General features: G+C 36.9%; 2 protein-coding genes across 4 annotated transcripts in view; one reads left to right on the top strand and one right to left on the bottom strand.

Annotated features, from left to right (window-relative positions):
• Positions 1 to 4,115: 4,115 nt before the first annotated feature.
• The window catches only part of LOC137244014 (uncharacterized), a 101,708-nt gene continuing 89,443 nt past the window's right edge, over positions 4,116 to 16,380 (top strand). For 2 of the 3 annotated variants that reach the window (XM_067772427.1, XM_067772426.1), the window contains exons 1-3: positions 4,116 to 4,288; positions 4,344 to 4,538; positions 5,416 to 5,598. Coding sequence is in view for 1 of the 3 variants with exons in the window: in XM_067772434.1 (XP_067628535.1) it covers positions 4,234 to 4,288; positions 4,344 to 4,538; positions 5,416 to 5,598; positions 6,188 to 6,246 (492 nt within the window). In the remaining 2 variants the exon portion in view is untranslated. Of the gene's footprint in view, positions 4,289 to 4,343; positions 4,539 to 5,415; positions 5,599 to 6,187; positions 6,306 to 9,241; positions 11,066 to 16,380 lie in introns of those variants that run through there. The other variant, XM_067772434.1, reaches the window with a different exon arrangement.
• On the bottom strand, positions 10,952 to 13,119 carry LOC137244017 (protein transport protein Sec24C-like). Its single transcript, XM_067772435.1, has 5 exons — positions 12,464 to 13,119; positions 12,173 to 12,399; positions 11,881 to 12,112; positions 11,484 to 11,823; positions 10,952 to 11,430 (listed from the first exon to the last, which is right to left on the bottom strand). The coding sequence occupies exons 1-3, from the start codon at positions 12,653 to 12,655 to the stop codon at positions 11,929 to 11,931; spliced, it is 603 nt and encodes a 200-aa protein (XP_067628536.1). The 5' UTR covers positions 12,656 to 13,119; the 3' UTR covers positions 10,952 to 11,430; positions 11,484 to 11,823; positions 11,881 to 11,928.

Here is a 16,380-nt window from a genome sequence, read left to right as displayed (position 1 = left end):
ATATCAGATTTGTCAATATTATTTCAGTCCTGCTACTTTTAACACATTTATAATATTTAAGAAGTACATTTAAGAAGTACGAAACATGATTAATGCTTACATTAATACGTGTTTTATTTATTTTCATTGAGGAATAAGTTCGTAAAAATAAAAAGCCCGTTTCAATAAAGTTCTTGTGAAGCTCCATAGATAAAATGAGTAATAGAAGGAACATTGGTTTATATATTACATTTTTAGAATGAAAATCTCCTGCTAAAAAAGTAATAGAATGAACATTGGTTTGTACAATACATTTTTAAAATGAAAATCTCCTGCTGAAACAGGAGCAAAACCTAAGGCAAGGTGCACACGAGGATACGCGTCATAGACGCGTACAAGATATCTCATATAGCTACAATTTCTCTACGCCTCAAGATCTGCACACGAAGCTACTTTCGAGCGTCGCTACAAAAAGCAAACAATTATTGAAAAAAATAAAAAAATTAAATTTCTTCAGCTATATCCGTCCCCGAAGCCAAATGAAAATAGCTATTAAACGTTGTTTGCATCCCCGTGCCTTTGTAAATTATGAAAGGCAATTTTAAACCACCGTGGACTAGAGAAAAGGGTGATTTCTAGTTTCCAACACTTTTTAGCATTTTAAACGCTTCAACAATGTCTAACCAAGCTGTTGTGGTGTTTAATACTCTTTTTCGCTTTGGTAATATACCTTCCACGTACTTTCATTAATTAAAGTAACATTTTTAACTAATTACACAAATTTACATACAAAACAAGTAAGGAAGGTTAAGTTCGGGTGTAACCGAACATTACATACTCAGTTGAGAGCTATGGTGACAACATAAGGGAAAATAACCATGTAGGAAAATGAACCGAGGGAAACCCTGGAATGTGTATCAAATGAAAGGCATTAAAGAGTATTTTATAAGGGAGTGGGCCATAGTTCTATAGGTGAACGCCATTTAGGGATATAGCCATAAAGGTGGATCAGGGTTGACTCTAGAATGCGTTTGTACGATATGGGTATCAAATGAAAGGTGTTAATGAGTATTTTAAAAGAGAGTAATCCTTAGTTCCATAGGTGGACGCCGTTTCGAGATATCGCCACAAAGGTGGACCAGAGGTGACCCTAGAATTTGTTTGTACAATATGGCCATCAAACGAATGGTGTTAATGAGTATTTTAAAAGGGAGTGGGCCTTAGTTCTATAGGTGGATGCCGTTTCGAAATATCGCCATAAAGGTGGACCAGGGGTGACTCTAGAATGTGTTTGTACGATATGGGTATCAAATTAAAGGTATTAATGAGGGTTTTAAAAGGGAGTGGTGGTTGTTGTATAGGTGGTCGCCTTTTCGAGATATCGCCATAAAGGTGGACCAGGGGTGACTCTAGAACGCGTTTGTACGATATGGGTATCAAAAGAAAGGTGTTAATGGGTATTTTAAAAGGGAGTAATCGTTAGTTCCATAGGTGGACGCCGTTTCGAGATATCGCCATAAAGGTGGACCAGGGGTGACCCTAGAATTTGTTTGTACAATATGGGTATCAAAAGAAAGGTGTTAATGAGTATTTTAAAAGGGAGTAATCGTCAGTTCCATAGGTGGACGCCGTTTCGAGATATCGCCATAAAGGTGGACCAAGGGTGACCCTAGAATTTGTTTGTACAATATGGGCATCAAACGAAAGGTGTTAATGAGTATTTTAAAAGGGAGTGGGCCTAAGTTCTATAGGTGGACGCCGTTTCGAAATATCGCCATAAAGGTGGACCAGGGGTGACTCTAGAATATGTTTGTACGATATGGGTATCAAATTAAAGGTATTAATGAGGGTTTTGAAATGGAGTGGTTGTTGTTGTATAGGTGGTCGCATTTTCGAGATATCGCCATAAAGGTGGACCAGGGGTGACCCTAGAATTTGTTTGTACAATATGCGTATCAAAAGAAAGGTGTTAATGAGTATTTTAGAAGGGAGTAATCCTTAGTTCCATAGGTGGACGCCGTTTCGAGATATCGCCATAAAGGTGGAGCAGGGGTGACCCTAGAATTTGTTTGTACAATATGGGTATCAAAAGAAAGGTGTTAATGAGTATTTTAAAAGGGAGTAATCCTTAGTTCCATAGGTGGACGCCGTTTCGAGATATCGCCATAAATGTGCACCAGGGGTGACTCTAGAATGAGTTTGTACGATATGGGTATCAAATTAAAGGTATTAATGAGAGTTTTAAAAGGGAGTGGTGTGAAGGCGTTTTCCAGATATCGACCAAAATGTGGACCAGGGTGACCCAGAATATCATCTGTTGGATACCGCTAATTTATTTATATATGTAATACCTACCAAGATTTTAAGGGTTTTTTAATTCGCCCTGCAGAACTTTTCATTTTCTTCTACTTAATATGGTAGGTGTCACAACCATTTTATAAAGTTTTTTCTAAAGTTATATTTCGCGTCAATAAAACAATCCAATTACCTTACCATGTTTCATCCCTTTTTTCGTATTTGGTATAGAATTATGGCATTTTTTCATTTTTCGTAATTTTCGATATCTAAAAAGTGGGCGTGGTCATAGTCGGATTTCGTTAATTTTTTATACCAAGATAGGGTGAGTTCAAGTAAGCACGTGAACTAAGTTCATTAAAGATATGTCGATTTTTGCTCAAGTTATCGTGTTAACGGCCATGCGGAAGGACAGATGGACGACTGTGTATAAAAACTGGGCGTGGCATCAACCGATTTCGCCCATTTTCACAGAAAACAGTTAACGTCATAAAATCTATGCCCCTACCAAATTTCAAAAGGATTGGTTAATTTTTGTTCGACTTATGGCGTTAAAAGTATCCTAGACAAATTAAATGAAAAAGGGCGGAGAGTCAAATTAAATGAAAAAGGGCGGAGGAGTTGAATGTTGACATAATTTACTTATATACTGTAAAGATATTAATTTTTTTGTTAAAATTTTACTTTAAAAAATTTTTTTTTTTAAAAGTAGGCGTGGTCCTTCTCCGATTTTGCTAATTTTTATTAAGCGTACATATAGTAATAGCAGTAACGTTCCTGCCAAAGTTCATCATGATATCTTCAACGACTGCTAAATTACAGCTTGCAAAACTTCTAAATTACCTTATTTTAAAAGTGGGCGGTGCCACGCCCATTGTCCAAAATTTTACTAATTTTCTATTCTGCGTTATAAGTTCAACTCATCTACCAAGTTTCGTCGCTTTATCTGTCTTTTGTAATGAATTATCGCACTTTTACGGTTTTTCGAAATATTTTTCATTTTAAATAGCGATCTGAGATGAGTGCTCAGGAACCTACATGCCAAATTTCATCAAGATACCTCAAAATTTACTCCAGTTATCGTGTTAACGGACGGACGGATGTACGGACGGACGGACGGACGGACGGACAGACGGACATGGCTCAATCAAATTTTTTTTCGATCCTGATTATTTTGATATATGGAAGTCTATATCTATCTCGATTCCTTTATATATGTACAACCAACCGTTATCCAATCAAACTTAATATACTCTGTGAGCTCTGCTCAACTGAGTATAAAAATGTAAACAAACATCTTGTTCTTCCTTTTTTTCAAGCGTACGTACGCTCAGTGGCCAACATTGTTGTACGCTTAGCTACACGAAAATTTCATGCTTTGTCGCTTTCATGCAGCTGACGCCTCGTATGCAGCTCTCCATTCAAATACATTTGTTCGGCATCAAAGCGTACAAATTTCGCCTGCAGCGTCTATGACGCGTAGCCTCGTGTGCACCTTGCCTAACTAAATTTTACCATTTTCCAACTTAACTACACTCCCTTTTGTGATTCAGGATTTCGGGCAAATTTTGAAAAAACTCCGAACATCAATTCCTTCATTATATGACATTCGATTGCCTAGTCCACTGCCTTCCACTCTATTCGCAACATAAGCTCTATTTAAGCTGCCAAACTATTAAGTAAACAATGGTTACGACCTTAGCGGCACCAATAATCGATTGCATTGATTCTCATAAGGTTGGTCGAATCAGATGTTAAAAGGTTACCGATAAAGCACCAGCTTAAAGCGTGGTACGCAGATCACAAGAAAGTAAAAATTCCATATAAAAAACGCTCAAGAAAATTCCTTGTGGTAAATTTTCTTGAGGTAGTACGCAGTTTACATGAAATTTAGTACGATATTTTACTATTATTTTTCCATCAAATTTACATACGGCAACACCGGTTTCCGCAAGAAATATGCCAAGTGCCATATATTTCTTGAAGAAAAAAGGTAAACAACTGGAAAAATTAGGTAAGCAAATGTTTTTTTAATTTTTCTGCAATAAATAATTATTATTTTATTTCAGAAATGGAAATAAATATTGCTGCAGCACCAAACCGCAAAAAGCGCGTATTAAATTTCACGGCGGAGAAGAAACGGGCCCTGATAAGGGAAGTGAAAGAGTGGCCCGGGATATGGGATACATCTGATCCATTACATTGCAACAAAAATGCAGTGGATCAAGCCTGGGTCCACTTAAGTAGCTCCCTTGGGAAAGAAGGTACATATGTTAATAAAACTTTTTGTATGTATATTTGTGGTAATTGTTTACTTTAGCTCACAACTGCTAAAACTCGTCCAATATCAGGAGAGATGTCAAAAGACGCGTTTTGCACCCAGGATCACGAATCCGAAGGCGGAAATTCAAAATTTTATGTCGTTTCGGAGATATTTTCAAACAAAATTGAAAATTTTCATGTGGTTGTTATTTTGATGATTTTGTAGTACCCAGAAAAACTGTGGGTAAAAGTGTTTTGCGTGGATAAAGTTTTGGTCTCCAAACCGGTTTTGGACCCACCCAGGGTAATTTTTTATTAGCGCGGCCGAAGGCCGCCAATGCAGAAAGGTGTTCTGCGCAAAAATACTATGGATCTCACCCCCGGTTTCGTAGCGCTCCGGGTCCATTTTTCGGTTTTTGGATATAACTTTTGACAGAAATGAAATTTTGAATTTCCGCTTTCGGGTTCGTGGTCCTGGGAGAAAATCGCGTCTTTTGACACCTCTCCCGATATTTTTGGTCGGGTTTTTGCAGTTGTGAGCTAAAGTAAACAAATACCATATTTGTGTATTTTAATTGGTCATTATTTACTTTAGCTCAAAACTGTTAAACCACGTCCAAAAATATATGGAAGAGTGTCAAAAGACACGTTTTGTCTTTTATAAACAGGTATTTGCAAACAAAGTTGGAAATTTTCTGTAATTTCCATTTGGTTCGTGTAAGCACAAATATTGGGGGTTCCGAAAACTGCAAGTGTGTTATTGGTACGGAAGTCAAAACGCATATTTATATATACCGCGCGCGACATTTTTGGACATGTTTTAACAATTGTGAGCAAATGCAAAGTATTACATTTAATTGTATGTGTTATTTACATTAGTGATTGAAAGCAAAGACGCGTGGACTAGAATTCGGGAAAGCTATCGCTACCACGCCAGAGCATCCAAGCGGCAAAAGAGGGGCAGTAGCGACGGTGCTGCGTTGGATGAGCCTAAATTTTCAGAGGAAATTGGGAGTTTGCCGGGGAAATGGCATTATTGCCAAACGTTTCAGAAAAACGAAGGTAATTTTGCAATCCACTTTTAACTAACCGATGACTTAGAGTCAGGAAACTCAGCACGTAGTTCGAGACTGGGTGACAATTTAATTCATGGAAAACCAAATTCCTTTGGGTGGTGTAGGGATCGAGAAAACTGAAAATCTCTTAGAAACATGGTGAATCTTGCGATAGATTTGAAAAATCACTTTTTGTGCATGAGTTGTATGGAAGAAACCAAGGCTGCAAATAAACAAATAATTTTTTTTTCGTTGGCATCAGAAACAAAATCAAAAAATTAGAATGTTTGAGTAATTTTTTGAGCAATTTTTGCATGGAAAAACATACTCAAACTCTAAAAATCAATTTTTTTTTACTTTGATATCAACGAAATGAAACTTTTAAATATGGAATAAAAAAAGTTCTAAAAATTCGGGGAAACTTCTGAGAAACTTCTAACTTGCACATTCCAAAACTGCATATTCGAAAAATTTTTTGAAATTCGGATTAAAAAATTCAAATTTTGATAAAAATTGTTTCGAAGTTTGATCCATTGTCCTGAATTCTGTGTGTATACTTCAAAAAATGTTAACATTGTACATGTACTCTCTTGCAGGACATTTACATTTACATCTTCATCGAATTTCAGTGAGGAATCAAGCCAATATCCCTTAGATCCCTCAGAGGACGTGAACAGCACGCAAATTACTGACAACGATTCCCAATACGACTATGTGAGTATGGGTGCAGATGGTAATATCCATAGTGTACAAGTACAAGTGTGTTGACTTCTTTCTGACAGGCACTCGCTTAAGTGAGCATAACGGGAAATTCTGGGTTGCCATTGTTTTTTCGATTGAAACCCGTCAATTAGGGTTCTGTGCAGAGACGTAAAAGATTGAAACAGGGTTTATGTAGTCACAAAAGTGTTGCTCCTATTCCACAGCATTTTAATTTTATATCATGGCGAAAAGTGTTCAGTTCAGAGTTATTGATTTTCATTAAAAGTTTAATTTATTACTGAGGGTTACTCCTTTAAGTGTAAAAATCAGAGAAAACGTAGAGTTTTTCAAATTATTGTGAAAAACTTTTTAATTTGAATTTCTGTACCCAAGTTCACTATATTTGTGTAACACAAGAATCTGGAGGTCAATTCCTTAACTATGGAAAACTGAAAAATGTACACTTATTGAAAACTCATTTGCGCACACAATTTACATTTAGTTGTGTTTTTATGCACAAACTTTTGAAACTAAAAACAAAATTTTCATTTGTCAGAAAAAATAAATGTCAATGAAACCTTATTGGCTCCCTCGACAAAAAATATAAGAGAAAATACAAGAAAAATAACGAATTTACTTGCAAATCCTCTTATTTGCCCTTCTGCTAAGTTTGAATCACTAAACTGTTGAATAAATAACTCCAAGATTGAATAATGGAAAAATGACTTTTATTAAAGTACTTCACAATAACACTTATACTTTGCAACTAGCTGGCTTAATAACCAAACTGATTGATAGCTTAAATGAAAACTCACTTTCAGAATAATACTGCTATTGCTCGCTAGATAGCGTCTTAATCGAAACTGCCCATAGCGCCTCTACCGCTGATGCTTTTATACTCTGTGATTTCCTCGTGGCATCTTCTAGGCGCTTCCAGAATTTTACTTAGTTAGTTATAAATTTCTCAGCTACAACTACAGATGTATAATTTCTCATTTGAGTAATACTTGCACAAATAATTGCCCTCTCTTGTGACAACTCAGTTAAGATATATGCATGTATTTGTGCATTGCTTCTCCGCTGCTCGTGTACGTACATATGTGTAGACGCAATATTGATTAGTTTATGTAGATACATAATGATTGAATTATTGATGTGAATTCACGTCACTGCTTAGCATCGGCCTAGAGATGGCAGCACCCCTTAGTTTTGCTAAAATTCGTAACAATACATAGGCAATAAAGTAGTGTCATATAGGAGTTTGATTTTTTTGCACTTACAGCACCATTTTATTTGCAGGAGACTTTCACAGCTACAAAAATTAGGGCGGATTTACACAAACGCTTTGGTTGTGTTGCATTCATTAATTCATCTGTCGGGCGGAGTATCGAAAAATTTACATAAATGCTTTGGTTGCGTGCCTACGCTTTGACAACGCCAGACGAAAAACAATGAAATGCGTTATCTTTGCTTTGAAGCGACCCAAGCGTTTATATAATTTTGCCCTTATGCATTTGTGTAAACAGCCTTAGAAGTGAAAATTTTCCATGTTACACGTGTGGCGCATTATATTTTGACTCTAATTTAAGTAAACTTTGCTTTCCGTATGTTTGGGCATTGTTGCAGGCTACAAATATTCTAGTATTCTTATTTCTGCGGAAATATATTGTTACGAATATTAGCAACACTAAGGGGTGCTGCCATCTCTAAGCCGATGCTGGGCAGTGACGTGAATTCACATAAATAATTCAATCATTGCGTCTACACATACACGTACACGCAGCGGAGAGGCAACGCACAGACACATGCAGATATCTTATCTGAGGTGCTCCTAAAGGTATGCAATTGTAATTGTAATTGTGGAAGTGTTGATCACACATACAAGCGCATGTGGTATGAGAGAAGCTATAAAAATTATACCTCTGTAGTTGTAGCTGAGAAATTTATAACTAAGTAAAATTCTGGAAGCGCCTAGAAGATGCCACGAGGAAATCACAGAGTATAAAAGCATCAGCGGTAGAGGCGCTATGGGCAGTTTCGATTAAGACGCTATCTGTCGCGCAATAGAGCAGTTTCATTTAAGCTATCAGTCAGTTTGGTTATTAAGCCAGCTAGTTGCAAAGTATAAGTGTTATTGTGAAATACTTTAATAAAGGCCATTTTTCCATTATTCAATAGTGGAGTTATTTATTCAACAGTTTAGTGATGCGAACTTAGCAAAAGGGCAAATAAGAGGATTTGCAGTAAAATCGTTATAATGTGCAACTATTTCATCTGTAAATACTACAAAGTTTTATTAAACTATCAAATGCAACTCAGCTTGAAGTACTCTTACGTACCAAAAATGCAACTCTAGACCTGAGATTTGGATCAGGTGAGCGAGGTTGTTTGTAGTTTTGACGTTTATCGCTTAGTTGACACCATTGTTTACTATATAGTTTGGCAGCTTAAGTAGAGGTTATGTTGCGAAAAGAGTGGAAGGCAATGGACTAGGCAGTCGATTGTCATATAATGAAGGAATGGTGTTCGGAGTTTTTTCAAAGTTAAACAAAAAAAAAGATAAAAGCTTTAATATAAATAAAATTATTGTTTTAATAACAACAAAAACGCCATATATATTCTGTATACATTAATTGGCAAGGATTATCTCACTTTCAAATTTGAATTAAATAATCTAAAGTTTTTTTTTGAAACTGAGTCGAGATCTGTGCGTGTGAATGTGCGAATTTTCACCGATCAGCTGTTAGTTGCGCTACTTGGTGAAATTTACAATGGTTGACACACTTGTATAGGTACACTATGGTAATATCGACAGCAGTATTGCGCATTTGGCACAGCATCACATTCTGCGTTGATATCTGGCAATATGCGCAACAGCATGTCGTTCTATAAATATAAATAATAAATAAATAAAATATATAAACAGACCTACCATTTTGTATTTACAGAATCCAAAGCGTTCGAAACCGTCTACGTATCTCAAAGTCCAGATGATAAGTGCGGGCGCTTCAATAGAATTTTAAAAAAGCAAGAGGAGTTTTTGGAAGATCGTAAGAAATCCCCATACGCCTAGGCGTTATCGACTTTTGACTGGCTGCTAAATAAGCTGCCACGTTCTGTCGGAGATGACATGTGTCTTCACATAAATAGTATCCTTCTACAGAAAGTCGAGGAACACAAATCCAGCCAGACCACAGCATAAATTGGTCTGTACGTCAGTGCACCACCTGGATCACATATCACATATCGTCCTCATGAAAAATTGCTATAAATTATATTTAAGTAAGCAGGCTATACCGCGCCGCCGAAATTATAATTCCTTATGTTGGCACGAACAAAAAATTGGTCTACGACATACAATCATTGCCAAATTAATAGGTACATAATTCATCGGTCAACTACACCTTTCAGAATAGTTAATTGAATTTCAGAATTTGGCATTTGGATTAAGAATAGTTATCTGGATTTCAGAATATGTTAATTTGATTTCAGAATAGGTAATTGGAATTCAGAATGTGTGAATTGGATTTCAGAAAATATCTTTCGAACTGTTTTACATTTAAATGAATTTATGAAATGCCTTCAACTTACAAATTATTTTCCAACTTTGCGCAATAAATTGTATGATATCTGAAATCCTATTGATGCCTTCCGAAATTGAATTGTCTATTTTTGAAACCCACTTCACACATTCTGAATTCCAATTGCCTATTCTGAAATCCAATTATAGTTCTCTGAAATCCAAATAACTATTCTTAAATCCAAATTACAAATTCTGAAATCCAATTACCTATTCTGAAATTCAATTGACATTTTCTGAATTCAAAATTGAAAAGGTGTAGATTTGTGAATGATTCCTTCTAAGTTTTAAATTTTTTTTTTGTAACAACATTAAATTTTTGGTTCGTACGAACATGAGGAACTATAATTTCGACGGCGCGGTATTGGCCCTTATTGAAAGTATACATTTAATGAATTTAATAAGCTCCTAAAGCGTCCAAATATTGAAGTCTATTAGTAAACTCTTGTTCATATTACCCAATATATTATTAGATAAAAAGGAATGTTATTTTTATGCATTTTAAAATGGCATTTCCATACAAATTTCCAATTATAAGAGTTTAATAAACCTATTTTTTTTTTTTTTATGGATAAGAGGGGAAGTTTATAGGCGCTTACTGAAAGCATGCCTTTATTATTATTTATTGTATTGGATTACTAATGAGCTCTCAAAGAGTAAATATTGAAGTATGTTGGTGAAATGTATGATATATAGTGTGCGACATAAATAAAGCACCGAAATTCCTTTCAGAAAATCTTCATAGCTTAACAAAAGTCAAATTATAAGTTTCCTAGAACTAAGTATCTTTTATTAATATATAACTGTTTAGTATATCGAAGGCTGAGTGGAAGATCACACTTTTTCCAAAAAACGCCCTATTTTATAACTTAGTTCCAAAACGCCAAAACGCAAAAAAGTTCTGAAAATTCAGATAAACTTTTTAGTCGTTCTAGCATTTACACCATTATTCTGAAATTGATTGGGCTACAAAACTGCGTACTCAAAAATTTGCTAGACCCTCTGCCAAAAAAGGTGCAAATTTTGATGTCCGTTTTTCAAAGTTTGATTAACTCTTTGTAACTTTTGCAACTTTTGTTTAGGTGGCTTCTATTATAGATTTCGGAGCCACTGTTTGTATGTATATTTATTTTTAGTTTTTAATGTTTCTTTGTATATACATACATTGTCTGAAAGTGATTTATAGACTGAATAAAAGCCTTCAATTCCAATTCTATATTTAATATTGCGATTTTATATTTTTTGTATGACTTTGGGTCCATCAAAGGAAAGTACAGCGTCCAAAACCATTTTAGAAAATAAATCTTTTTGTTGATGAATAAGTTTGGAGGACATTGCTGTGGCAGCGCATTTTTCCAATAAAGCACGTTGTTATTCCTTTGATTGGCGCTTCTACATGTACACCCATGTCATATTTTGGTCATGCATAATTGTAATGCTTTACGTATAGCTTTAATGATGATACGTGCGTGCCTGCCTTCCTCAACATATGTATGGCTTAACTTGTTTTAAGATTACACCTGCTTAAAGTACTACTGTAGTGATGCCATCGCTGACCTGATAGGAGAAACATTTTTACTCTACACATTCTAATATAACAAAAAACTTACCTCAGCATCTTGAGATTTGGCGATGTCGACTAGAGTTTTACGGCTGGATGCACAATATGCAATAGTTTCATACTGCTTGCACCATTTGAAATTGTGGCCTTACCACTAGAATCAACAATATGCTTGTCCATACTGCGTGGACCCACTGTAGTGCGTATAGCGTCCACAATTGATTGCGAGGCATTGATGTTAGATATGAGTTGAGGTTTACCTTGAGAGCTATCGGTACCCAAACATTTTTTACACAAAAACTCATATGTACCCAATACAAGTTCAGGACATTCATATTTATCGACACGCTGTCCGGTGTGGCCCAAATGTTGGAAATATTCAGTTGGCACTGTTGAGAAAAAATATGGATCAATGAACACAAGCAAAATTTAAAGATTTTTTTTACCATCTGTTGTTACTTTACACATAAGACTTTGGAAACGACGACCAGCATCTACAAATTGTATATATGAGCCTTGCAAAGATTACATCTAATTGCGCCCAATTCACCAAAACTTACAATGGGTGGCTCATATTCACCCTCAACCGTGCGTGCCATTGGTGAGACGGTAAGTGTAATGGACAAAGCTGTTGTTTTTAATAAATCAGCTGTTGCAGGTATGCGATACAAAGACGACCTGCAAAGAAGAAAGATCAATGTAATTGCCAAACAAAAGATTAATTTCGATTATCGATACCTAACGTAACGTGGCGAGGAGTTACCGTGATCTTCTACCACATATTTTGTGGTCACCAATGGTGGTAATAAACCCTGTTCATTAGTAATAAAAGCACCACCAGCGCTATTTTGATTTTCAATTATAACGCTTATCGGATTTGGCATCTGATCGGGATCTAAACGGCGCTGGGCTTGATCATACTGTTGCGGCTGTTGATATTTACCAGTAACAGGTGCAGGTGGTTGCTAAAGAAAATAACACAAAAATAATCATCAGCAAATTGGTAAATTATTAGTTGTATTAGCATACATTATAACCAGGACGTCCGGACGTATCCGGGTATTGGGGGTTGACCCGGCTTGGGTGGTTGACTGAGCATTGGCATCGGTCCAGGTTGTGTTGGTGCATCATTTGACCCATGTAACCATTTGGTGCACCTGGTTGTTGTAGAGGATAACCTGGATGTTGAGGTTGTGGTGGATAGCCCGGATTTTGTGGCATTGGCAGATAGCCATCCTAGGGAGGTTGTTGCTGCTGTTATCGTGGCATTGCATAACCTGGTTGCTGTTGTGGTATATACCTTGGCATAACTGGATGTGGTGTCATTGACCCACCTGGTCCAGTAGATGCGGGCGGCATACCTGGAGGACCTTGTTGCTCATGGCCACCAAATGACTGGCGCATAGGGTGTTGAGGTGGCATTTGACCGGATTTTGACTGCATTAGACCCGGCTGTCGTGGCATTGGACCCAGTTGCAGTGGCATTTGCTGTTCATCTGTTTGCTGGTATGGAGATGTAACACAGCCGGCAATTGATGTTGGTGGTGTAGCTGACCAATTTGAGGACCACTCTAGAAAAATAACAACATTTATTAGACAGAAAATTATTCAAAAATATGTTTGCGAATACTTTCCCCAATAAGGGAAATGACATTCTTTATATTTCTTTTGTTTATGTGCTCTTCTTCTTGCTTGTTTCACTATTCACCGTAGATTTTTAAACGTCAAAATTACTTCCATACTACTATTTTTCACGCAAGAAAAAAGGCAACATTTTTCTTGAGCAATTACTTGTGATCTGCGTACCAAGCTTAAGCGGAAGTCATTGGTGCCGTATGTCATATCGCTGTAGTCGTATCCCTAACGTAATCAGCTGTTTATCGTTACGACGGTAACCAAAAACCAATTGGTTGGCTACGATACGGTTAAGACCTTAGCGGCACCAATAATCGATTGCATTGATTCGCATAAGTTTGGTCGAATCAGCTGTTATAAGGTTACCGATACGGTTACCGATAAAGCACCACTGTCTGCAGATTTAAGCTGCCAAACTATATAGTAAACAATGATGGCAGTCGCTTGCATACTACTATTTCATTATTTAAAAAAAATTTAGTTCTCAAAAATGCAACATCCATTCAATGGATGTCACATCCATTCTCAAACACGGTTGCCACGCCATGTTTTCTTTGGGACCAAAATTCATCGAAAAAAGGAACAACTTTTCCTATATAAAATTTTAATAAAGGAGACACTTGGCTTTAGTTCAAACTGCACAGACAAAAATAAAGTGTAACTTTATGTATTACATTTTCGAATTTCTGGAAATGTGGATGGCAAAGAACGTGTACTGACTGTAGATACGGGCGCATCTCATTCCTTGATCCGATCTGATTTGGTCAACAGGAGAGTAAAGCCATTACCTGGAGCAAGGTTGCGTACGGTCACTGGCGAGTATAACCAAGTCCGGGGAGATGTGATCTGTGAAGTCTTAATTGGGAAGGTCATGGTTCTACACAAATTCGTTGTGGCGGAGATTGTTGATGAAGTCATATTGGGAGTGGATTTCTTAGTTGACCATGACATCAAGATCGATATGCAGACAAGGGTTATTCGTTATAAGAACCAGGATGTGCCACTTAACTTCCGTTTGGAGAAAGGGTTCAGCAGTAATCGAGTGCTGGTGGAGAAGACTCCACAAACGAAAGTCAAGGGTAAAGGTTGATGGATCGAATGGGCCAAATAAAGCGAAATCAAAAGTAACTGCGAGAGAAGCCCCGTCATTGACAAAATTAAATGGACGCACAAAAACGAAGGGAAGAATTCCCCAGAATCAATGCGAGGGTAGTTTCAAGCCAGGGCGCACTACTGTTGGGAAACGTGGGAACGATACTGATTATGCGAAGCCAATCCGTCAAGCGCAAGCTCTGCGAAGTAGTTCATTGACCAAACAACAGAATGTGAAGGAATGGTCCAGGATAATGAGATTTGGATAGGGAGATTTGGTACTGCTATACAGCCCTCACCGACGGAAAGGTGTCCCATCCAACTTTTGGTGCAGATGGGAAGGCCCATACAGAGTTGTGAAAAGGATCAGTGCTGTCATCTGCCGTATACAAACAATTGGGAAACCACGAAATAGAAGGGTGGTTCATTTGGAGAGGCTAGCAGCGGTTAGATCGAGATATTTGTCTGATCGGGACGATCAGACTTAGGTGGAGGGCAGTGTGACGAATATTAGTGACACTAAGTGATACTCACATCACTAGTCTGATAAATGAAGTCACAACAACAATAAAGCAGGCAGTCACTTGTATCTGCATAAACGAATCAATCATTATGTCTACATATATGTACGTACACGCAGCGGAGAGAGACGCACAAACACATGTATATATCTTATCTGAGATGCTAACAAAAGTCAATCATTTGTGCAAGTATCACTCACATATACACGCGCATATGAGAAGCTATAACGTTCATATGTAGTTATAGCTGGTAATTTTATAGCTGGTAACTAAGTACAAATTCTAGAAACGCCTAAAAGTATGCGAACGAGGAAATCACAGATTATAAAAGGAGATAAAGCTGAGAATCAGTAATCAGTTTGATTTAAGCACGCTATCTGTTGAGAAGTAGAAGTGTTATTGTGAAGTACTTTAATAAAGGCCATTTTGCATTATTGAATAGTGGAGTTATTTATTCAACAGTTTAGTGATTCGAACGTTGCAAATAAGCGAAATTACACTAAATTCGTTACAATATGTTATTGTATCTAGTATGTAAGATTTTTGATTATAGACTGAATAAACTAAATTAAAAACTAAAAAATTCCGGTCACGGGCACAATTGAGGTACTAGCCTGACCATTTCGGGATAATTTATTATGATCACATTGAACTTTTTAGGTCACACCCCCTCCCCCACCTCATAATGCTATGAGCAACTTGGGGTGACCAGAGCCCCAGCTACTAAAGAAAAAGGATTCGCCACAGGTAGGTTGACGATTGGGTTGGAGAAATTATTAATTGCGCTGGCAATCCCTTGAAGGGGTTGTGCTACATAACCCTTTGAATAATTGGGGTATTTTAGTCGCCTCTAACGACAGGCATACCTGTCTGCAAATTTCTACTGAGAAATATTTCGATAGAAGAAATTTACAGCTACTTTGCAAAGTTTTCTAAATTACGACCGTTATTTTTGTGATAGTTTGTATAAATTATCAGCTTCGCGAACAAAGCTTTTATGCCCAAATATAATTGCAGAAATGCTGTACAGAGAGATTTAATGATAAGATATTGGTATAGCATGATAATCGGGGTAAATAAATTATTGACTTAATAGTTTGCAGATGAGGTTTATAGAACTTGGAATGTCATACACGATTTTTTGTTCATTCCAGGGGCCCTATTCGCTAACTGTGAGGAGTTATAAAGTGTACCCAAGAAATTGTGTAAACTTTGAAATTCTGATTCTGTAAAGCAAAACTGTGAACAAAAAAACTCACTGATAAAAGCTTCGTGAGTTTTCTTGGCAGCCAGTGTAGACTTTTATGACATTCAAAACTCATACGCACTGTTGCAGAACGACATTTTTGTTTTCATGGCGTTTGATGAATATTTTCTCACTGACATACGACTTTTACATTCAGCGCTCATTCAGCAAAACAATGTGCACAATAGTTTACAGAATCGTTTTTCACAGTTAGGGAATTGACCCCCAAGGCTGCCTTCTTTTCTAAATTCCAAATTCCTGCCTTGGTCAGAATGTAACTCCATTGGTACCCCATACCTTGGAGCCAATCGTTTGTAACCACTTCTGCTACTGTTTCTGCTTCTTGGTTTGGGATTGGGTATACCTCTGGCCATTTACTGAAATAATCCATAACCACCAGTACGTATTTGTTTCCGCGGTTGCTAGTAGGAAATGGTCCTGCGACATCCATG

The sequence above is a fragment of the Eurosta solidaginis genome, chromosome 3 (assembly GCF_040869045.1).
Source record: "Eurosta solidaginis isolate ZX-2024a chromosome 3, ASM4086904v1, whole genome shotgun sequence".
Lineage (NCBI taxonomy): Eukaryota > Metazoa > Arthropoda > Insecta > Diptera > Tephritidae > Eurosta > Eurosta solidaginis.
The sequence above is the reverse complement of the archived record's forward strand: the minus strand, read 5'-3'. Positions and strand labels throughout refer to the sequence as shown.

Coding starts and splice junctions, on each gene's coding strand:
- LOC137244017 (XM_067772435.1), bottom strand. CDS start 12,655: ATGCCACAAAATCCGGGCTATCCACCACAACCTCAACATCCAGGTTAT. Junction 12,400..12,463: donor CCGGACGTCCTGGTTATAAT/GTATGCTAATAC, acceptor TATTTTCTTTAG/CAACCACCTGCACCTGTTAC. Junction 12,113..12,172: donor TCCTCGCCACGTTACGTTAG/GTATCGATAATC, acceptor TCTTCTTTGCAG/GTCGTCTTTGTATCGCATAC.